Source organism: Mizuhopecten yessoensis, unplaced genomic scaffold, assembly GCF_002113885.1.
Source record: "Mizuhopecten yessoensis strain PY_sf001 unplaced genomic scaffold, ASM211388v2 scaffold10907, whole genome shotgun sequence".
In the NCBI taxonomy this organism is placed as follows: Eukaryota; Metazoa; Mollusca; class Bivalvia; order Pectinida; family Pectinidae; genus Mizuhopecten; species Mizuhopecten yessoensis.
Window position 1 is genome coordinate 50,812 of NW_018408781.1, and position 24,888 is coordinate 75,699.

General features: G+C 36.2%; 1 protein-coding gene across 10 annotated transcripts in view; it reads left to right on the forward strand.

Annotated features, from left to right (window-relative positions):
- The first annotated feature begins 7,099 nt into the window (after positions 1–7,099).
- The window catches only part of LOC110463438 (serine/threonine-protein phosphatase 4 regulatory subunit 4-like), a 96,524-nt gene continuing 78,735 nt past the window's right edge, over positions 7,100–24,888 (forward strand). For all 10 annotated transcript variants that reach the window (XR_002464389.1, XR_002464390.1, XR_002464391.1 and 7 more), the window contains exons 1-2: positions 7,100–7,349; positions 7,477–7,550. Coding sequence is in view for 7 of the 10 variants with exons in the window: in XM_021518046.1 (XP_021373721.1) it covers positions 7,275–7,349; positions 7,477–7,550 (149 nt within the window). In the remaining 3 variants the exon portion in view is untranslated. The remainder of the gene's footprint in view (positions 7,350–7,476; positions 7,551–24,888) is intronic.

Genomic DNA, 24,888 nt, shown 5'->3' on the forward strand with positions numbered 1-24,888 from the left:
GCCACTGGAGTTGTTGCAGCATAGACGACACACTGCTGGTAGTGTGGTAGTCACCGGTGTTGGATCTGGCTGACCAACGCTGCACCATCTTGAGTTTGTTGATGTTGTTGGCTGTGGAGGGATCGCAAATTACACTGGCATACTCCATAATTGGTCTTACAAGTGTCTTATAGTACAGTTTCGTGGACACTGGTAGATGTTACGTTGTAATAAAGCTCTGGTGTTGTTAGCTTTCTTAGCGACCTGATTGATATGGTCATTCAAGCTAAGGCTGCTGTGGATGTTCACTCCGAGGTATTTTGCTGACCCTAGGATGTGGTCATTGATATGGTGTATGGAGATGTTATCGGATATCTCTTAGTTGTTATGTGGAGAATCTGGCACTTCTGGCTGGGGTTTGAATTCCATGAGCCAGTCTTGCTCCCAAACTTGTAAAGCGTCGAGGTCTGCTTGCAGTTTACTACTATCCTCCGGTTCTTGATCTCTGTACAGCACACAATCGCAGCAAAGAGCCGCACAGTGGAACCATTGGTGAACAGTAGGAATAGGATCGGCCCAAGTACGCTACCCTGAGGCACACCATAGAGTACAGGAGCACTCTGGGACTTGCAGCCATCGAGTACCACTTGTTGTGAGCGTCCACTTAGGAAGTCTCCTATCCACATGGTTTCTTTGATGTGGATCCACCACAGTGAAGATGTATTCCGATTTTGGGCTTACCAGAGTAATTATATGCATTTTTTACAGAATTTATTATCATGTAACGGCATAGAAATCCTTGGCACTGGTTTGCTTTAGAGGAGACATAATGCATGCTTTGATCCCATTTGAGATCTGATTGAACAGCTATTCCAAGGTATTTTGCCGAGTCAGTTGTTTGAAGAGTATATATATTATGTAAAGTGTATTGGTGATGTTGGACCTTTCCTTTGCCAGAAACGGTAAGGACAGAACATTTATTACGATGGAAAGTCATCACGTTAACATACAAATCATTTGATATCTGATTAACCACCTATATACATGTATGGTCATAGGTTTTTTTCAAGATACACTGTGCTATTAATACACAAGGACGATCAGGTGGCGCAGTGGATAGCGCACTTGCCTTTCACCAAGGCGGCCGGTGTTCGATTCTCCGATCTGGCGTAAAAAGGTAAAAGGTCATCTGCCCGATTATGTGGGTTTTCTTCGGGTACTCCGGTTTCCTCTCACAATAAGACCCCCGCTCGCTAGCATTCGGGCCAACAAGAGTGATTGATATAAGTTGAAATAACTTAATTTATAATTGTTGTAAAACAAAGAAAGTTTATATGGAATAAAACAAGTAGATGAAACATGACATTTTGTTTTATTTAATTAAAAGATAATAATACATGATAGCGCCTTTATGTTTTCGGTTTCCTATGTATCAGACGTCTGCTTCATGCTTGCCTGCACTCTGGCATAACTTCTGGCCCACTTTGCTCTCCTTTCTGCTGCCGCCCTCTGGCGGTTGAGTCTTGCCCGCTCCTGTTTTTTGTCGATGTCCGCTCTGTTTATTGGAGGAAGCCGTCGTGGAGGGTCGTAGATTACGGCTAAGCATGCCTCACGGGAGTAGGTTTCGTATTGGGGGTATTTCCTCCTGTATTCTGGAGTACCCGGGAAAGCGAAGGGGCTCCAATGATCAAATTCGAACTTGCTGCCAATCTCGAGCACAAATGCCACTCCTCACTCCCCCTTCCTTGGGATGATTCCCTCCTGTTTAAGCTGCATAAGCGCTGTATGTTCTGTTTTGCGAGCTGTGTTGGAAGTTTCAGCATCCAGTGATGGCCCAAACTTCTCTTTGACAGGAACGTTGATGGGCTCGACCTTTCAGAAAGAAATAAGACATTTGTTTGACTTATTGAAATTAAAAAGGCAATCCTTGCTGTAAGGGGTATATTGACCGCTAACTTTGTAGGTATGAAGAAAAAAGGGACAATTTAGCTACTTTATGATTGTGTGTTGTCTTTATCTTCTAACTTCTTAGCTCTCATCCGATAAAATGCGTTGCTAAAAGATTGTTATACAAAATGAATTCGGTACGTCATTGTTTGCTATGTTTACAGAGCAAAATTATAATTTATAAAACAAATGTCTAGTAATTAAAGTAAATCTGATTGTCACTATTTAACTATGATGATGTAATCTTACTGGGAATTTCAGCTTGGAGCAAGATAGTTAAATTGTTAACTGGCTCAGAACAGTTTTTTAGAATTACCTTGTTCCGTTTTCTCCAACAGAATGTGAACGACCTTTCATGTGTGTTTTCTTCTGTCTTCGAGTTATTGCATCCCATTTTCTCACTAACTTGAGTATACAGAGTGTTGCTAGACGTACGTGATAGCCATGCAGCAATCTGTACATAGATACCAAGTGCATTATGACGTCATAAATAGTATGGTTTGATGACGTCATAGTACATTACATTACTGATGTACTCTGTAAAACATTTTCGAGTATACCAGTGCCATATCTTACATCCTCGATATCCAAGGGTTACGCTCACTTTCGCTATCTGCACAGAGCGAAAGTGAGCGTAAACTTGGATATCGGGGATGCACAGTGTATTCTAAAAGATTGAGGGAGCTAGCACGTATCCCTGTTTAATATCATTTGTTACTCGGAAGGCTGTGATTGGGGAAGGGAATGGTCCCCTGGGTTTGAAGGCCGCTGCTGTGTTCTACAATGTCCAACTAAAATGGTTAAAGATTATTTTAGTACGCCGTGAGGACACTCAAAAATGTTAAAACCGATAAAATAGTTTGAACTCCGTGGTAATTGTTTTGTTTTTGTGTTTGTTTTCCCGAGAGGAATACTAAGGTAATGTGAAGTTTGAACGAATCTTTATGCCTCCCAGAACAAAGACAGTAAATGTATGTAATGCATTTCCACGAAAATACACATAAATCTTTATTTTTTGACGATGGCCTTTACGTTGTGTTTGAAAACCACGAAACGGAACTTGCGATGCTGCATTAGTTAGTGGGAATTCCATGTACTCCAGAATACAGGAGGAAATATCCCCAATACGAAACCTACTCCCGTGAGGCATGCCTAGCCTCCACGACGGCTTCCTCCAATAAACAGAGTGGACATCGACAAAAAACAGGAGCGGGCAAGACTCAACCGCGACAGGAAGGCAGTAGAAAGGAGAGCAAAGTGGACCATAAGTTCTGCCAGAGTGCAGGAAAACGTGAAGCAGACGTCCGATACCTAGGAAACCGAATACAGAAAGGCGCTTACTTGTAACATAATTATTTTAATTTGCAATAAAACACAATTTAATGTTTGAACTACTTATTTTCTTTTGTATGAATTACAAAACAACCACTGTGGTCCTCTTAACGAATGACACGTTGAACAAAATGCAGACAGATAATGAACTAAATCATCATGACCGTTTGTTTAAAATGTGACATTCCACAAATAAATGTTAATCTGGAAGATTTCGAATGGATACGGTGTTGTTACTCATATAGTTGTATAACTTGAGTTATAAAAGCCAAAGACAGCAGCCGTTACGTCATTACATTACATAGCTGTTGATAAGACGTTAAACCCTATGCCAATGATAGCTGTCGGCAGCGGAAACCTATTAAAATAAAACGAATCGCGTGCTCATATTTCACAGAAAATATCGCTTTTATTCATGGGGCTAACCGCTTTCAAAGCAGTTGGGAGTTCCCGCTCTGGTCCGAAATACTCCGCCCGCATCGTAAGAAGCAAACATTCAAATGACGATTGGCTGTTCCAGAAATATAGTTTGCATTGACGATACACACAATACAGGGACTTAGATAAAGATCACAAATAACTATAAATTTAGAATATAATGATATACTTAAGTATTCATACCGGTCGATTTTCTTTAATGTTGGCGGTTTTTATGGGAAATGTCTGTGACTGACTTGTGGGTTTGGACCGGGCTATTATGAAACATTAATATACATTGACTGACTCCTTTTATGTTACCTTTTACCAGAAATTTGGTAAATAATGAAAATCAAACATTGCGAACGAACAGTTTACGTATTTGGAAAGAGTATGGAAAAGAATGGTATACTGCAAGGTATATTTTAATAACAAACCAGTTTAAAAAAAAAAACTAGTTAAACTGAAGTTCCTTCTTCATTCTGGGAAAAGTGGAACGCTTAATAACAAAAAGAAAGATTAACAAAAAATAGATGCCCCCAAAATACGTGATGTAGTTTGAATATATATGCATTTAGCTTTAACATATTTTGCTGTGAATAATTACAAATGGATTGGGCACTAGACACGTACGTTAACTATTGCAAATTAATTATTAAATTATTTTTCTAAAGGTATTCTTCTGTGACTCATTGCTGACCCGGTTTGGTTTGGTTTGTTTGTGTTTTACGTCCTATGAACAGCTATGGTCATTTAAGGACGTGCAAGATTTTGGTGGAAAGCCGGAGTTCCCGGAGAAACGTAGGCCTCGAACCCGCGACCCAGTGGTGGAGGGCTAGTGGTAGCAGAATATCAGACGCCTTAACCACTTGGCCACCGCGACCCCTGCTGAACCGGAATTACAACACAGGCGAGATTAAGTATTTTTCGCTTGTTTATCTAAAAATTTCTAGCAAATGAAACAGAGACTATAGACAATACACCTGGCAAGCGTAGAAGCGAGTGTGTGAATGTGTCATAAGGATATCGCTGTTTGTATGTTGGTCAAGGTCTTGATAAAAAATCACAGCATTCTTGTTTGATTATTGTTAAGTTCCATGAGGCGATGTTTTCGTGGTCCGTGACCAGTTTGTGATCCATCCGCGCAAATATAGCGTGTTATAGTCAAAATTAGACAGAGTGATTTCCCTTCGACTGTAACCTGTTCTGATTCGGATCATGAAAGAGATGAAAATCTTCATAATTTTTTTTTGCTGTTTTTTTTTAAAATTATTTCTTGTAGAATGGATGCTCTCTAACTCTGAACACATGTGGAATTCATAAAATCGACGGAGGGATGATCCGAAAATCTAAAATAATATGTATTTACATATAGATTTCCTCACAAAATGTATTCAGACTAGAAATGACGATACTGGTTTCTTTTGTCTGAATAATATAAGAAACACTTGAGCAATTATATTCCATTTACTCTTACTCAATAACAGTAGACAATTTGCAGACAGACACACACACACCAACCAGTGGTAGATTTAGAGAGCTGGGCACTTCGGGGACTTCTGCAAACCCCTAAACATGTCAATTTGCATTGAACCATAAAAAATCTAATTCAGACTGCCTCCCCACTGTCTGAAGTGGGTATTTTAGCCCCTCCTCAAACTCAGTTCTTGAACCGCAACAGAAAAATGTAAAACGGTCCCAAGCGGTATACAACTGTCATTAGACCGATGTCTTTTCGTTGATCCAGCTCATCATTGAAGAGATCTCGAGATGCTAACAGAACAAATTCACGTTCAACGTTCAAATTTAATAAAACAAAACTCTACTTCGGTTTTGTCTTCTACATTTGTAAAAACTTCATGATGTAGACGAGACTTTCATTTTATCAATTATTTTCCTGCCATGCAGAAAATGGGTCTTGAAAACGAAATGAAAGAGGGCGTTGCAGTATTTACAGATAGATAATTGTTGACATAGTATTACATAACAAATTCATTCGTACATATCTTAATTAGATGCGTTTTAGAAATGCGGATACCATCGACACTTAGATTTTATTTTTTAATTGTCTACTTTGACAAAGAGAAGCCAATATTAGCAGACTACCGCCACTGACAGTGCAACACAATGTCTAAGTTATACGACATTTTGGATACTGAAAACGAGACAACCTGTTACCAAACCACTACATTGATGCTTTAAATGCGGAAACGTTAAATTACATGTACTACATAAACGCGTACTTCTTTCAGTCGGTGACGTTAAAAGCGAACGCATGAATGCTAAGCCGTTAAATCGCTTTTAAACTGCTGCTGACGTAATATAACACGCGATGTTTGTGAAATCTTGTGTAACATAAAAGGACGTCTTTTTATCACATTTGACGGCCCATTTCAGACGTTTAGTGTATGTCTTGACTGTGTTTTCAGTTTAATCGTTTAATTTGAATAAACCGAGAAATAACTCTGCCGATCGTGGAACTATTTTTATAATGGTTCCTTTTAATTCAAAGTAAAGACAAATTTATGACGGAAAACAGAATAGACGCGATACCGACGTTTCTTTCTCTATTTTTGTAAGTGAGAGGGGAGGGGTATATAGTAATCGTTTTGTCAGCGTATCAGTGTGATATTCCGTCCGTATAGCTTATGAACCCCACGGAACGCATTTAATTCTTATTTACACCGGCGTAGTATAGAAACATCGAGTTTTAAACGATTAATTTTGGTGGTCACCGGTAAAGGTTAAAGGGCCAAAGGTCACGGTGAAAGCAGCCTGGAAGACTCGGTTTTTGTTAGGGTAGATTTATACTCGTCTTACTTATATATACTTCTAACTGCAGATGAGGTCCTTTTAGGTTCAACATTGAATGACAGAGTCCCTAACAAGTAGTATAATAGTAACTTTGGCGAATTCCGGAAGTCTGGCGCAGCCTCCCAGCCTAGTGCAGGCCTGATATTTAAGGGCCCGGTAAGAAGCCTGGCTACCTTGATAAATCCATATCGATCTGTTAAACTTCATGAAAAACACACACTAGTATATATTCTGTATGTACCATCCCTTTTCATTAGTGCATACTTTTCAATCTTTACAGTGGCGGATCGAGAGCTGAACAGGGATGCGATTTGGGATCTGAAATTGGCTTAGAATAGTAGGGGTGGGTTCAAACAGAAACCTAACTAGGCATATTAAGGTATACTGTCTCTGCTCAGATATACTCGGAAAATGTGAAAATAAACTTTTTGTTTAAAGGAAATTAGTATGCTTGTGTGGTCTCTTAAAGTCCCTGTAAATTAAACTTCCGAAAATACCCATGAATCCGTGTTTTGTTATGAGGGGAAAAGCTTCTCATTCCGTAATTTGCCGCCAACGCCTTCGTTGCCATATCTCGCGAGAACAAACGAGATTTTACAAGTACCTGAGCATGATCAATGGCTGATCGGGTTGTCAAGTGAAGCCGTTTTCAGTGGACAGTAACAACCGGCATTTCGAGCATTTTCTCCTCCGTAAAGGGGGACGAAATGGGAGTTATGATTTGTACATAATTGAGAAATGTTGGTGTTTAAACGACAAGACATTATACTAACCAAAACCACGTAATGGATAAAACAACAACGTCGCTTGCAGATGACCTGCAGGATTTGCAACTCGATCGACCGACTGAGGGTCTAAAGGTGGTAGCTCTACTCTCAATTTACGCTCTTACTTAGTAATTAGAAATGATGTCATTTATGAACGAATATTTCAAGTCTCATATAACACTAGTAAGAAAATGTAACATGCGTTTTATTTTGTTTACAGTCGACAGAAGAACTCGAAAAACTAACAGTAGATGAACAACTCAGTGATATCGAGAGAGCTGTTTACCTGCTAAGGTAAGTACACTGACTGGCATTGTCGTAAACCGGGACAATAAGAGTGGATTCTGCTTTAAATTGTCCTAACGCCAAGCAATATATTTTGTGTTACTTTATTAAATGAAATTTATTCTAATGTAATGTCTGTATCCTATACTGTATAACAAAATACAGCAAATGACCATGTGTAGACGTTGAGTCTATACCTCTACTGCAATGAAGTGTAAATCATTCATGAATACATGTCGCACTAGACCATTGATCCTGCTTTGGCGTATTAAGTGATGGCTATATAGAAGGATTACCAAAGTAAATACTTAAAGAAATAATCTTCTCGTATTAATATATAGATGATCTACATAATAAGACTGAATTTTAAATTCAGTCACAGTGTGTGACGCATTACAATGCGATTTCACAATGAATGACTCTTCAGATATGTTTTCAATATATAATAGGTAGGAAGTCATGTACCAAATCAATATTTTGTACAGGTTTTTATTCCATTTTCAATACTTCAAAAAGAATTTAAATATAATATGAATAAATGAATATTAATAGCCATTTAAACTAAATTTACCATGAGTAAAATTCTCAAAAGAAAACAAGAAACAATAATCTTCAAACATATTAAACAGAATATGTAGAACGCTTACATACCTGTTTGAACCTTTTTTTTGGATTTTGGACATTTTTGTCGACAACATGCAATGGAAATTAATATAATTGCAACAAGACATTATCATCTATGTTTATAGCTAGAGAGTTGAATTACCACATCTTCCACTTAGACTACAGGAATTAATTATTGATAAAACAAAAAATCTGTCCCGCCACGGATATACAATTTGGTCCAAGGTCTGTACCAGCAGAGAAAGTGGCACTATGGTCATCAGAGTGCATTTTCCAAGTGTCATACATAATTGTGAGCGGACCGTCTGGTATCGGTTGATGAATTATGATCTTTATCAACACTGAGATATACTGAAGCCTGGTTGGAGTCTGGAACAGAGTCGGGAACTTCAGGTCGTTTAAGTACATGTGTTCAGACGGTGATAATTCCATTGGTTTGTACTGTCCTCTACACAACCTGTATTAGAGTTACTGTAGAATATTTTTTCACGTCATGATATGAAATAAAATTTAGCATTTGTTTCCACACTCTCATTTACTTTACTGACAAAACATAAATTTGATGGCATTCTGTTCATCGATTGTTGTTGATCAGAAAAGTTGCATTATAATCCAATCATAACGGTAACCTGGGAAAATAGATCCCTTTATCATGGTTTGTTATAGAGGATGATTTGTACAACTAAAAATTTAAAATTTGTAAGTGGGTCGTATGTGACTATATTGAGTGAGTGAACAGGGTGATCAGGTGGTGCGTTGTATAACCCACTCTCCTTCTAACAAGGCGGCTGTGGTTTGATTCCCTGATCGGGTGTGACAAGGTATTGGGGTCACCTACCCGAACGTGTGGGTTTTCTCTTGGTACTCCGATGTCCTCCCACATAAAGACCCCCGCGCTAACATCCGGGCAAACAAGAGTGATTAAAATATGATGATAAAGTAATTGCTGTAAAATCAATGAAGTTTATATTAATAAACTGGCAGAATAGGACCACTGGCTGCAGCATACATAAAATAGGCCATTAGTTCTGTAGCAAGTAGCTTGTTGGTGAATGAAAATGAGGCTTCATGTCAAGTATTTGCACCTATAAAAGATCAAGGTCACATTGTCTTTTCACCCAAGCCTTTAGTTATATGAGTCGCTACACCTCCCGCAGTAACGGCCTTTCCTCCCTTCAAAATGTTCCTTTTGCATTGGGATAACCAAATGTCCTGCAAACCTCACGATCACTCAATCCCAGAATCAGGACCTGTGAGAGCCGATTAAGTGGGCCAGGGGCAACAAATGTTAATCCTCCGTCTCCTTGTTTACAGATCTTGGTTGCCAATCATTGCTATTTAGGTACTTTTTATGCCAATCATGTATGTCTCATGTTTGCAATCATAATTTGACATGTTCTGATGACAAGCTTTCAGATTGATCAATTTTGATTGAGGCAAGATTATGTTTTGAATGAATGGTTAAACAATTAAACAACAGCTCAATTGCATGTTAGTTACCAAATGATGTTTATGGGCCAATTACTTTTCTCAAGTATATCACTACGTTTTGTCATTTTCATTTAATTGTCAAAAATTACTGTAATCAAAATGTTTCCAATCATCAGTGTTGTTCCTGATAGTGAAATTACCAGGAAGTTTGCATGCAACATAACAAGATGTGTACAAATCTGTAGTTGAATAAGCTTTAACTGTGTTTAGTACTCAATTGCAGAATATGATTATTGTCATGCAATTTAAACGGGCATTTTCTCACACACTGTGATGAAAGCAATGATCATTATATATACCATAGGTTTAAATACTTGACTTCGGATCTTGTCTGTGACAGAGCATTAGGCCAATTGGAAAAAGTTGTATGTTTCCGCTACCCCTATAGCTATCTACCCTAGATTTGTGTGCCTACCCTGAAGTTTTTATTGGCATTCAGGGATATGCACTGTTAAAGTCAGAACTCCTGCTCTATAATAAGACAGTAGATATTTTTTAAAATTAAAAAAAATTGCCTACCAAATTTTTTCAGATGATTGCCGAAACACATTTTTTTGGCCTAAGTTCTTCCCTTCAGAGGAAATAGGGAATATAATTTGTTGATGTTTTTAGTAGTGTTCTTTTTAAACAAGAAAAAATGACATTTTTTAAATGAAAATGCTTGACATTTTTAACATGGACTATCTTTCCAAGTTTTGGATTTTTGTGAATCTTTTGTTATCAAATTGAGTCTTGCTCATTATTATTAGAATCAGTCCATAAACTAGTTGGATGTTGGCTTCATAGTGAGGGTAATATCTCTCTACACAATATCAATAATTCAATGCTAAATGTCTGTAGACTAGTGGCCAACGATTCATCGAAACAGAATTGCAGTTCGGAGTTCAATGATATGACTTGTGTGTATATAGTCTACAGAATTTTCTAGTTGCCGATTTATTCCGATCAATTTCACATTCACATTACACATCACTTATTCAAGCAATCAGAATGGGCAACAAGTAAGTTGTAGTCACTTCAAGTGGTTTTTAGTGAAATCACTGGGTTTTGTTGGCAGCACTAAACATTACTGCTGGTATTTTCTATAATTTAAAACCAACAATTAAATACCTCTTTATTCCATGCATTTTAACTGTCCAAAAAGGGTGTTGTCATTTGAATACTCTTTTTTTTGTATTTGTTAGTTATTATTTTTAAAACTATGTTTTTTTTCGTTTTTTTTCCTAAATTGAAAACAGAATGATGCTTGGACCATGCAAGGATCATAAATTAAATACTCTGAAAAAAATACCCCATGATACTGCATTTTTATTTCAGTTAATCGGAAGCGAAAGTTCACCTTGTTAGGAAGAATATTTGAAAATCGAACCTTTTGAAACATCAACTGATTTAATATGATAGAAGTAACAATAATATTTGAACATGTAATTTAATAAAAAATATCCTACCCTTGATCAAATAAAAATTTAAATATGAAACTGTTTTCCTTCCATAATTTGATGCAGTTTTTAATTGTTAAAAACATCACCCATATTAACAAAATTCTGTAAAGGAAACAGTTCCTTTGACAAGTTTGAGGTTGAGTATGCAATTTGGTTGATTGTGAATTAATTTCAGTATCCACTGTGTGACATACCAGTTTGATCAATAATCAGGATTCAGATCAAACATTGATGTTAAATGTACCCAGGCCCTGTACCTGACAAGCTGTATACAGTGATGTTAAAATGTCCCCAGGCCCTGTACCCGACAAGCTGTATACACCAACCTCTAGATCCTTATATCTAGCATTATATCCAAAGCATTGTGCAGCATATTTAACACTGGATTGTTGTCCCATATATCAGGCTACAGGGAAGGAAATCTCTATATATTGTCCCATATATCAGGCTACAGGGAAGGAAATCTCTAAATATTGTCCCATATATCAGGCTACAGGGAAGGGAATCTCTATATATTGTCCCATATATCAGGCTACAGGGAAGGAAATCTCTAAATATTGTCCCATATATCAGGCTACAGGGAAGGGAATCTCTATATATTGTCCCATATATCAGGCTACAGGGAAGGAAATCTCTAAATATTGTCCCATATATCAGGCTACAGGGAAGGGAATCTCTATATATTGTCCCATATATCAGGCTACAGGGAAGGAAATCTCTAAATATTGTCCCATATATCAGGCTACAGGGAAGGGAATCTCTATATATTGTCCCATATATCAGGCTACAGGGAAGGAAATCTCTAAATATTGTCCCATATATCAGGCTACAGCGAAGGGAATCTCTATATATTGTCCCATATATCAGGCTACAGGGAAGGAAATCTCTAAATATTGTCCCATATATCAGGCTACAGGGAAGGGAATCTCTATATATTGTCCCATATATCAGGCTACAGGGAAGGAAATCTCTATATATTGTCCCATATATCAGGCTACAGGGAAGGGAATCTCTAAATATTGTCCCATATATCAGGCTACATGGAAGGAAATCTCTATATATTGTCCGATATATCAGACTACAGGGAAGGAAATCTCTAAATATTGTCCGATATATCAGACTACAGGGAAGGGAATCTCTATATATTGTCCCATATATCAGGCTACAGGGAAGGAAATCTCTAAATATTGTCCCATATATCAGGCTACAGGGAAGGGAATCTCTATATATTGTCCCATATATCAGGCTACAGGGAAGGAAATCTCTATATATTGTCCCATATATCAGGCTACAGGGAAGGGAATCTCTAAATATTGTCCCATATATCAGGCTACAGGGAAGGAAATCTCTATATATTGTCCCATATATCAGGCTACAGGGAAGGGAATCTCTAAATGTTGTCCCATATATCAGGCTACAGGAAAGGAAATCTCTATATATTGTCCCATATATCAGGCTACAGGGAAGGAAATCTCTATATATTGTCCCATATATCAGACTACAGGGAAGGAAATCTCTAAATATTGTCCCATATATCAGGCTATAGGGAAGGAAATCTCTAAATATTGTCCCATATATCAGGCTATAGGGAAGGGAATCTCTAAATATTGTCCCATATATAAGGCTACAGGGAAGGAAATCTCTATATATTGTCCCATATATCAGGCTTCAGGGAAGGAAATCTCTATATATTGTCCCATATATCAGGCTACAGGGAAGGAAATCTCTATATATTGTCCCAAGTATCGGGCTACAGGGAAGGGAATCTCTATATATTGTCCCATATATCAGACTACAGGGAAGGGAATCTCTAAATATTGTCCCATATATCAGGCTACAGGGAAGGGAATCTCTAAATATTGTCCCATATTTCAGGCTACAGGGAAGGGAATCTCTAAATATTGTCCCATATTTCAGACTCCAATATCAGGCTGTTATTGGTCGAGGGTTGATACTCTGTTTATTACATACCTACTCATAAAACATGGATAGATCTACTATCTTATGATCTTTATTTCTTTTGAAATATTGAAAAACGAAAAAAGGTTTCCCAAAGGGATTTCAAATTTCACCTTTTACATTTTATTATTTCCCACGTCCAAATATCTGATTTCTTATTCATAACACTTTTCAAATATATTTTTGCGTTTAAGATCTTGCCTTTCAACAGAATATTGTAGTTGCATTCATTTTAAGACAAAATCTTGTACACTTTTGGTAGGAATTAGAAAAAGCTTAACATTGGTAAAATGAAATATGTGTAACTGTACAAATACCACAGCAGGTGATACAGATATGATATGTGTAATCTAAATCAATTTACTGGAATTATCTGGGTATCTTGTTTTGACAAAGTTGTCTTGCATAAGGTCAGATTTCTGCTGATAACTACAACAATGTGATGTTCACTGGGCAGTATATGAATCTGTATGGAGAACAACAAAGGACTAGGATACCATCCAATATTCCTGTACATAGACGATCATTGATATATAAGATATATAGCATTTCTAGTCATGCCAGGATTTGGTCAACCCTTGCAATTTCTACTGGGGTGGAATAGAGAAAATTGTGGGCGTTTCCAGACAGTTAAGCTTTTGAACAACCTTTGATTACAGTGAATGAGATCGACCACTCGGTTCTGACTGACTGATCCGAGTCAAAGACCCAAACAGTACATACAGCCTATAGCTACTAGATCGAGTAGAAGTCCAGGGTGAACAGGGTACAGACTCCAGGGTCAGAAACGGGACAATATGTTTGGTTAAAGAAGTTAAACAATTTTTTAGTAATGATTATGTATATATGATTAGTAGTTGTGTAACCAAGATATTCAAATATCTTCTTAGACCTGTGAGGTGATAAGTTTCAAATTTCACAAATAATTGTCACCAAGAAGATATTTTTAAGCCAAGGCAAACATTGGGGTAAGCTTTATTGTCACAGTAATTATATTATAATATTGGAATATGCCAATCAACGTTTAATTTCGAAGCGTTGGATATTTACTGGAAAGTAATTTCTACTCTAACAGGGCACTTTTTAGTGGTTGGTGCTATCAGTCCAGTTCAACCTTTTGTTTCCAGAAAAAGAAATATCAATATTTTTTGTTAATTTCTTTTTCATATTTTTTTTTAAATTATTTTTTTTCATCCAAAAAGTACCTGTGCACTATATTTACGGTAGATATGTTTTAGAGATAAATTAATTTGTGGTTAACTAAAATTTATCTTTGATACAAAAATAGTCTTTTGTTATCTTAGTGATTACAAGCAGGAAGTAGCCATACTAGAAGCTAGCAGTTGTTGAATCAAAGTTCATTTCACTAATGATTGCATATTTTTCACAATAAAAATATTTTTTTTCAATATGGAAATTCAGTTGTGTTGTCCTAAATATCATATTTCATCGCAAATAAACTATCAATTTTCACTAAAATATTAGATTATTAGATGCATTCTGATGGTGGCTTTTTTCCATTCTTATATATTCTATGTAACAGTTAAAATTAAAATATAACTAAATTTTGTACACTGGATATAGGGTATAACTTTTGGTACACTGGATATAGGGTATAACTTTTTGTACACTGGATATAGGGAATTCCTTTTTGTACACTAGATATAGAGTATAACTTTTTGTACACTAGATGTAGGGTATAACTTTTTGTACACTGGATATAGGGTATAATTTTTTGTACACTAGATATAGGGTTTAACTTTTTGTACACTAGATATAGGGTCTAATTTTTTGTACACTAGATATAGGGTTTAACTTTTTGTACACTAGATATAGAGTATAACTTTTTGTACACTAGATGTAGGGTATAACTTTTTGTACACTGAATATAGGGGATAACTTTTTGTACACTAGATATAGGGCATAACTTTTTGTACACTAGATATAGAGTATAACTTTTTGTACACTAGATATAGGGCATAACTTTTTGTACACTGGATATAGGGTATAATTTTTTGTACACTAGATATAGGGTCTAATTTTTTGTACACTAGATATAGGGTCTAATTTTTTGTACACTAGATATAGGGTCTAATTTTTTGTACACTAGATATAGGGTATTACTTTTTGTACACTAGATGTAGGGGATAACTTTTTGTACGCTAGATATAGGGTATAACTTTTTGTACGCTAGATATAGGGTATAACTTTTTGTTCACTTGATATAGGGTATAACTTTTTGTGCACTAGATATAGGGTATAACTTTTGGTACACTGGATATAGGGTATAACTTTTGGTACACTGGATATAGGGTATAACTTTTTGTACACTAGATATAGGGTATAATTTTTTGTACACTAGATATAGGGTATACATTTTTGTACACTGGATATATAGTATAACTTTTTGTACACTAGATATAGGGTATAACATTTTGTACACTAGATATAGGGTATAACTTTTTGTACACTGGATATAGGGTATAACTTTTTGTACACTAGATATAGGGAATTCCTCTTTGTACACTAGATATAGGGTATAACTTTTTGTACACTGAATATAGGGGATAACTTTTTGTACACTAGATATAGGGTATAACTTTTTGTACACTTGATATAGGGTATAACTTTTTGTTTTTGTACACTAGATATAGGGTATAACTTTTTGTACACTGAATATAGGGTATATCTTTTTGTACACTAGATATAGGGAATTCCTTTTTGTACACTGGATATAGGGTATAACTTTTTGTACACTAGATATAGGGTATAACTTTTTGTACACTAGATATAGGGTATACATTTTTGTACACTGGATATATTGTATAACTTTTTGTACACTAGATATAGGGTATAACTTTTTGTACACTAGATATAGGGTATAACTTTTTGTACACTAGATATAGGGTATAACTTTTTGTACACTGGATATAGGGTATACATTTTTGTACACTGGATGTATAGTATAACTTTTTGTACACTGGATATAGGGTATAACTTTTTGTACAAATAGGTATACCCTATATCTAGTGAACAAAAAGTTATACCCTAAATCTAGTGTACAAAAAGTAATACCCTATATCTAGTGTACCAAAAAGTTATACTATACATCCAGTGTACAAAAATGTATACCCTATATCTAGTGTATAACTTTTTGTACACTAGATATAGGGTATTACTTTTTGTACACTAGATTTAGGGTATAACTTTTTGTACACTAGATATAGGGTATACCTTTTTGTACACTAGATATAAGGTATAATTTTTGTACACTAGATATAAGGTATAATTTTTGTACACTAGATATAGTGTATAACTTTTTGTACAAATAGGTATACCCTATATCTAGTGAACAAAAAGTTATACCCTATATCTAGTGTATAACTTTTTGTACACTGGATATAGGGTATAACTTTTTGATAGAATTTAGATTTTATTGTATTCAACGCTTGCACTTTTATTATTAAACTAATATGTCTTGTCCAATCCCACCTTAAAGGGGTACATTGTACTTTGAAGATAAGTATTTTCCCCGACTCCTAATCACTGACTGGTAGCTTAATTTACATACATTGATTCTTTAAAATCGTCTTTGTTTGAGCAAGTACCTGGACAGGCGTTCTTTATGTTCAGGTATTCTGAGTTAATTACTGATAAAATATCAGATGAAAGTTCTATATATATATAAACCTGCATAAGGAAAATCAGTGATTTTTTTTTTTAGAAAAATATTTTAAAATATGAAAGGGCATTGATTAGGGTTATTATAAATTACCCAGCTGTTGTACACAGAAGAGGCCTGTTTGATGTGTTTAGAAAGTAAACTCCTTTCAAGTCATTAAGAGCCAAATTGCCTTTTTGGCCATGATGATGTTTAACCAGTGTCAAATAATGTTGTGTACATGCAGTTCTGCAATCAGTGATTTAGAGAATTTTTAGACAACACACCTTGCTGCAATGTACTTGAGCTTTCCATAAAAATTGGTGGTTATGGTGGGACTTTCCACTGTTTACACAATCCATAATGCGGTTTAAGGAGGTCGGTTTAAATCTTGTTTTCAAATTACCCCTTTTATTGCACTTTAGTTGAAGATTTGTAAGTGTTGATCATTAAATCGCAGTAAAAGCTTTATGTGAAAATTGGTAACACAACATGCAACTACGGAAGCTGTTTCGTGGTTTCCTGTTTTTCGTGTGGAGTCCTTCTCTGGTCACTAGACATGATCATTGATTTATCGATCGTACAGATTGAGTCGAGCCAATGGGTCACAATGGTTTGCCGTGTTAAACAATTTTCTACTGACCAATCAAGCATGTGCGCCTTATGTGTAAGTGGTCGAACAATGGCAGTGGTAGACATTCATACACCAGTTGAATTATGGGTCATTAGAGGGGAGCGCATATTGAAAAATTGGCTTGTATCGACGAGGCTCCACAAGGGGGACTCCTACACGTTGTAGACATCAGATATAAACCTGCTCTATATTATGTTCCATTTAAGTATTTAAATACAATGTGTGTCCTTTTAAAGATAACTAGGTTTTGTTCGCATGTTTGAATAGATTTTGGAAAGAGAAAAATTCGGTCGACTTTTAAATAGAAGCCAAGCTGTATAGAGTGTCTTGTAGTAGGTGTATTAGTCAAGCTTCTATTCATTTACCTGCAATACTTAGATCTCCGTCAAGCTTTTAATGGCAGGGGTCATTATTCGAAAAACTGTAGATCTCTTTACAAGTAACGACAAAGTGTTGTCCCCTTCTCTTACGGGTTCAAATCTAATTATGGTATGACCTTGATTTCCCTTTGCCTTTGCTGAAGTGTCGTCCCGTATGCATTTATATGTTGACAAGGTGCAAGTTTTCTTAAGTATTAGTTTTTCTCACATGTATGTAATATACAGTAACTAAATTTCCATGTTTGAAAAGTTTCTTTATTCTACTTGAAGTGTTGGTAAACTGCCTTTATTTCGTGGATGGAATTACCTCTTTGGCAAAACGGTTTGTTTAGGAATGCATACAAATCAAAAATAGGACTGATACACTGTTAATATATTGTTTTCTTTTCAATTTAGCCTTACCCCAGATAAAGGGAGAATACCATGGCTTGACTTTCGATAATGAAAGTGCATTTAATGGGTGATAACTAGAAATTAGGTGTCGGAACATTTCGGTTTTGTGTGATAATTGAAAGGGATAATTCTACACTTATATTTGAATTTTAACGAAAAAGCTTTTAAAATTCCAAATCATTATGGAAATGGTCTTCCAAAATAAACAGCTCCCATACGATACACGACCTGTATCTGTTTAGGTGGTGAAATAAAACAGGCACTATGTTGATATTTTTTATGAGTTATTTGGTGTGTTTTTTTAATAATTCATTCACCTTAAGACTATATTTTATGTTGAAATCATTAAAACAACTGTAGAAATCGTAACAGTGTTAGCTTAAAATGAAGATCATAGCATAAAAAAATATGGAATGGCACCAAATTCTTTTTGTAGACTCCAGTTTTCAAACACATCCATTGGCACTAAATTGGTTTATGTTGAGATTTTGTTTTTGGTTGCTTCAGATATCTGTCAAAGACATGTTTGGTTATATAGATACCTGTTTTGAGTGACACTGGGAGGGACTCCATCATTTGATAAGACCCTATTTGTAAAATAGGATCACAGATAATGAACAGTGTGCGACAGTCTGTGTTGGAGAAGATCACTACCACAATTTCACATTTATATCTTCAAGTATGTGACTCTCCCCCCTCTCTACCCCCCCCCCCCCCCCCCCCCTTTCTTTCTCTCACACATTGTAACACTAAACTTAATTGAAAATATTAATCTAATTTAAATTTAAATCATTGATAAGTTGCTATACTTTTCAGGTCTAGAATAGGTCAGTTTGACTGGAATGTTAGATTACAATACTTTTGACTAGAAGTGGTCAGTTTGGCAATTTTCGCCGGAAAGTGACATTAGGTTACAGTACTTTTCAGGATCAGAGTTGGTCAGAAAAACATGCCACAATACCTGTATGACTAGAACTGGTCACCGTTGAGAGAATAGCATGCATAAACTTATTCACCCCTGAAATTTCATAATGAAGTATTCCAACCTTTAAATTGGAAGAGTTCAAATGTGTCTTCAGGGGTGAATGAGGTAATTATAGCCTTGTACCAGAGAAAGTGTCTACATGACCAGAGTCGGTCATTTCGGTCAGAAAAGCATGTTCATTTGGTCAGAAAAGCATGTTACAGTATATATACGTAGTGGTCAGGGCTACAGTTGGTCAGTTTAAAGTACCAGCAATGGTTAAAGATCTTGGGGCACCTGTGTACACAATGGCCAAATAAATGTCTGATCATGAGCCGAAATCGGGGCATTATGGTAAAGTCAGCACTGGACAGAGGTATAGTCGATAGAAATTTAGACTAATATTTGCAAACTGTTAATATTCCTTCCTGAAGAGTGCCCTTGTAGTGTTGATCATTGGGGTGTTAGTAGGCGAGATAGGTTTTAAATGACAGGATCATCTAGTTCAGCAGTTTGTTATTATGTAATCAAAGGTCACCGGTCATTATCAAGTGTGGACTGACCCGCCCTGCATGGTCATTGCATTGGTTTGACTGCCCGTTACTGATTGGCGCTTAACATAAATTTTGTGAATCGGTGATAAGACATTACTTGTATTAACCCTATCAACCCTATGTAACTTTAGTAGACTCTATACTACCATGCATTGATCTGGATGAGTCCATTATGGTCCACAGTGATGAAAGGGTTAAGTAATGGGCAGTGAGCAGGTCAATGATCTGTAGCTTTAGCATGGCACACATTTACTTTCGGGTAAATTCAATATGATATTTGTATCAGTTAAAATCAAAATTATTTGGTGAACTGCGTTATAAATACATTATAAATATGTATGTTTGCCAAATTTCCCATGAAAATTTATTTATTTAGAAAGTTATTTAAAGAAATAGTCACTTTCTGTGGTAGAACTGCGCCCCACCCATCTTACAACTCCTGCATATGAAATTGGATATCTCCTAAAAGAAAGGTACAAATAGATTTAAAATAGACAACTTTCATTTCAAAGTCAGACCAAGAAAATAAAATTCAACTTTGACAAGTTATCAACCCAACATTTGAAGAGAAGGTAAATCTGAAATTTTGGGTGTTTGGGTGGCGCAGTAGATAGCTCACTTGCCTTTTACTAAGGTGGCTGGGGGTTCGACTCCCTGACCGGATGTGTAAAGGTACTTGGTCACCTGTCCAACCACATGGGTTTTCTCTGGGTACTCCGGTTTCTTCCAACATTAAGACCCCCCTGCATGCAACCATTCAGGGACAACGAGTAATATGTACAAGTTCTTAATTAAGTGTTGTAAAATAAATTAAGTTTAATTTTGAATCTGGAATTTAAGTGGCTCCAAAACCAGGCATACCTCAGGTGTCCATCAATCTTAAGCACTGTAAATGGGGGAAATTAACGGTTTTCAGTAAACATGTTCATTTGTGAAATATTTCCTTACCAGAAAACTCCAGCAGATGTGAGGGTTTCATCAAGACTTGGCTATAAAATGCTTGTTATAAATTGTATGAATACAGAGTTGCTGTTCAAGCTATTTCACTGATGTTGAAGGTGAACCTGAAATGTTAATTTTTGATAGTACACCACGATCAGGTGGTAAGTCAATAACCCCCGTTTGTTCACCATTAGCACCTTCTGAAATTTTAGATCTATAGTTGCATTCACCTGAACCCTGGTGGCAGGGAATTTAAACTATTAGCAAATATGTATGTAAATATAGAAATGAATATTGATCCTTTCATTCTTGTTCTGTATGGTTCCGATCCCTTTAATCAATAACAAAATTATTTCACTATTCACTCAGAATTCATTTAAATGCCAACAATTACCGGTGTACACGAAATTTAATTATAGGGCTCGAGGAGGATTGTTAGTCCTACTTGAACAATTCACCTATGTCATGATACTGTCCAGGTGGATTGCTTAAAGTTCACCAATCGATGGCGTCCAACTTTAATAGATTGTCTGAATCAATGGACACATAGTTCATACTTAATTATAGAACTGAGTGGTAGACTGCAACCTGAAAACCTCATCGATTAGGACTATGATGCAGATGTGTCTGATACAGATAGGGTGGGGATTAGGGTGGAGGGGGTGGGGGGAGCGGATACAGGGGGTGCACAGTGGATGGTGGGGGAAGTCATGGTGGATGAAAGAGGCTGGGGGGGGGGGGGGGGGGATCACACTGTCAACTCGTCACCTTTAGGGTGTTCCAGGATAGGAGTCAAAACGCCCCGTGAGAGATAGTCCTGGCTGATGACATTGGTGGATATTGCAAGCAAGCGATTGTATAAAGGTACTTATATACTGGGAGTCAAAGAGGATGGGGGTTATAGTGGATGGTAAGGGATAAAATGGATGTTTGAAGACCATGGTGAACGGTGGTGGTCGAAATAGATGGTGAGGGTTGCTGTGGATAGTGATGGATGTTGGCATACTTAAAAAGACTGATTGAGACTTCAAAATGCTTTTCCTTTAAGTTTTCAATTTGGCACCACTAGACTACCGTGCCTCCAATGGTTAGGATGGGAACCGTAGAGTGAGATTTTGCATTATATGGAGATCTATGGGTGTTCTGTTGGGGTGCTAGGTTAAAGGGGACAGTAATGTAGGGCTCCCAGTATATAAGTACCTTTATACAATCGCTTGCTTGCTTATGATGTTTGGCTAAGGGTTGGCAGTATAATGAGGTATACATGTAATAGGAGGGTATGTTTGGCTAAGGGTTGGCAGTATAATGAGGTATACATGTAATGGGAGGATGTTTGGCTAAGGGTTGGCAGTATAATGAGGTATACATGTAATGAGAGATTATGTTTGGCTAAGGGTTGGCAGTATAATGAGTTATACATGTAATAGGAGGGTATGTTTGGCTAAGGGTTGGCAGTATAATGAGGTATAAATGTAATGGAAGGGTAAGTGTGGCTAAGGGTTGGCAGTATAATGAGGTATACATGTAATGGAAGGGTATGTTAGGGTGAGGGGTGGACTAAAGGTTAGTTATACATGTGTTGAGTGGGGATCGTCTGTATATGGGTGTCGTGCACAGATCCACAGGCGGTGTTGACACGCTGAGCGGACAAGGGTATAAACGAGTCGCAGTCTAGCCTGATTTACAGGTAAACATGCTTATCTAAGCACTTTGACTAATGTGAACTTACTTGTCAAGTTTACAAAAATAACACACAGCAGTGTGCTTCAACGATACAAGGACGTACCAAATAACTCTGAACTGTAATTCTTGTCGACTTCAGGTGTCTCAAAACACTCCACCTCAAATAAAGTTCTCATTGACATATCAGCGTTAAACACATCTCAAAAAACGCTTATCTGATAAATTTATAGTTAGTTATTACAAAATACTGACGTATCTGCGGAGGTGTTTGCGGCCCGAGATCGGGCTTCTGTTGGACTTTGAGCAATTTGTTACTGTGTAGTTTCGAGAAATATTCTTTTTATCTTGTTATTTTTAATTTTCAAAAAGCAATAAGGAGAAAGTAATGATAAATAGTTTTCAAACTTGGAGTTGGACCATTGTTATTGCATATCTGTGCATACATGTACAGTAGAAAAAAAATGTTGTGCGTGTCCATTCAAAATAAGGACCAAGACTTAGGTTGACTTAATTCCATCCTATAGTTCTTGATGAAGATAAATGTGAAATCATTGCTTTTGTATAGTAACCTTTCATTTATCCAGTTTTGTTGACTTTTCTATGCCAAAAAAACCTCAACATAATTCATACATGAACTTTAAATAGAATTTACTGACAGATGGAATGCAATTTCAATGGCAGGCCAATAGAATGATTGATCATTGAAAAATTACCTAAAATAGGTTCTGGGCTTCCTTCAGAATTTAATCCTGTTTTGTATCTTCAATAAAGAAGAGTTCTAATATGTATTGAAGGTTTTTCTGGCTTAGAGCTGCTCGCCCATTTAGAGTAGCAAAGAATGATATACATAAAAAAAAATATTAAAAAAAAATCACAAAAATATTCCACCTATCCCTGGATCTCTTTATTAAAAGGCTAAATAAAAAATGTTTTTCGTTTCCTGTTACCCTATCTGTACTTAATTTTTGTGCCTACCCTATACTTTTTCAGTCAATTTTCAATTGGTTTATTTTGGTTTGTGTTTTATGTCCTATTAACAGATATGGTCAATTTTCAAGGAAGCACTGTTAAAGAAAACATCACTCCCCTTTATAAACTTTTAAAAAGAAAAGTAAAATACAATTTATTAACTACCTACCTACCCTGATGTTTTCAGACATGTACCAGGAAACAGCCATGTTTTTTTGCTTGGCCTAAGGTTACCGCTGTGCTACCATGTTTATATTTTTAGGAAACTTAATTTCAAAAAGTTCTGACTCCTTTAACAGGCCCACAACCTTTTAGTGCCTTTGTTTAAATATGGGGGGAAAACCCCCTTAAATTTAACAGTAGAATAACGTTTCAATGTCTGTATACAGTAGAAAGGTGATTTAATTAATTTCAAAAATGGTCATCAATTGTAAAAAGGGGCAGGCTTATATCTAGACATGGAGTTAACAGTGGTAATTTATGGTAGTCTGTCAATAGCTCAGTGTGGTGAAGATGATATGTCTGAACTTCTGTTATAGTTGTTTTATGGTATGGTTTTATCGACAAGAATGGACAATTTCATATTTTGAGACAGAGTCCGCAGGCAGAATTTACTAGCCAGACCTGCATTTTGATAATAAAAAATAGAAATTTCAACAAGCCATATGACAACATGTAGTGGCTCCAGGTGGTCATCCTAATCTGAGAAATAATATGGGAATTTTTAAATTGTTCTCTTTCACATTCATCAAAACTTAAACTTACAGAATTACCACTATCAGACAGAAAATAAAGAAATAAAAGAATAAGGATTCAATTTTAATATATTTTACTCAAAACTTTCAATCCTTTGACTTTTTCTTTGTGATGCTAGTTCTTGAATTCAAACATTTTAGTCAGTGAACTGAGAAATGACCTTTGCTGGATTTGAAAACTTAAAATTTGAAACTAGCTGTAGTTTATCTTGAGGATATGAAACAACAAATCTTACCCTCTTCAGGTAATGGTGTACACTGTTTGCAATAGTTTAAAGGGCTTAAAGGCAGGTATGGAACTATTATATAACCTGTGTCATGAACAATACAACCCTATGTATTGCAAGCATTTCTGGGATACCCAGAAATTGGGATACCCAGAAATTGTGTTAAAGGGGAAACTGAAAAATGTCTCCTGTTATACTTGAAAATGTCATAAATCCCAATTCTGGCAAGGATTTGAAACATTTTTTTAACTCTTGAGGTGGTTACGGTGTACAGGATTTGTTGTCATTAAAAATAGGGAATCGGGTGAGAAACTATGATTTAACCAGTGTCGTTGTTCACATTTAAATCTACACCAGTCTACCTGCAGGTTGGAGGAACTCCCTATGAGCATTTTATTGTTTCCTAGATAAGGTAACATCAAAACGTTTGGCTTCATGTACTGTGAGAAATAGTTAATGTTCTACAGTAGCATCAAAGGTTTTAGCGGGTCTCTGAAGTTAACACCTTATAACCCCTTTAGGTTTATTTTAAAACAATAGGTCAAAAATACATTTAAAAAAATATGTGTTATGTGTAAAGATATACTGCAGGCGTCGGATGTTATATGTAAAGATATATTGTAGGCGTCAGGCTATTGTAGAATAGAAAAATATTCATTATTGTGGTCT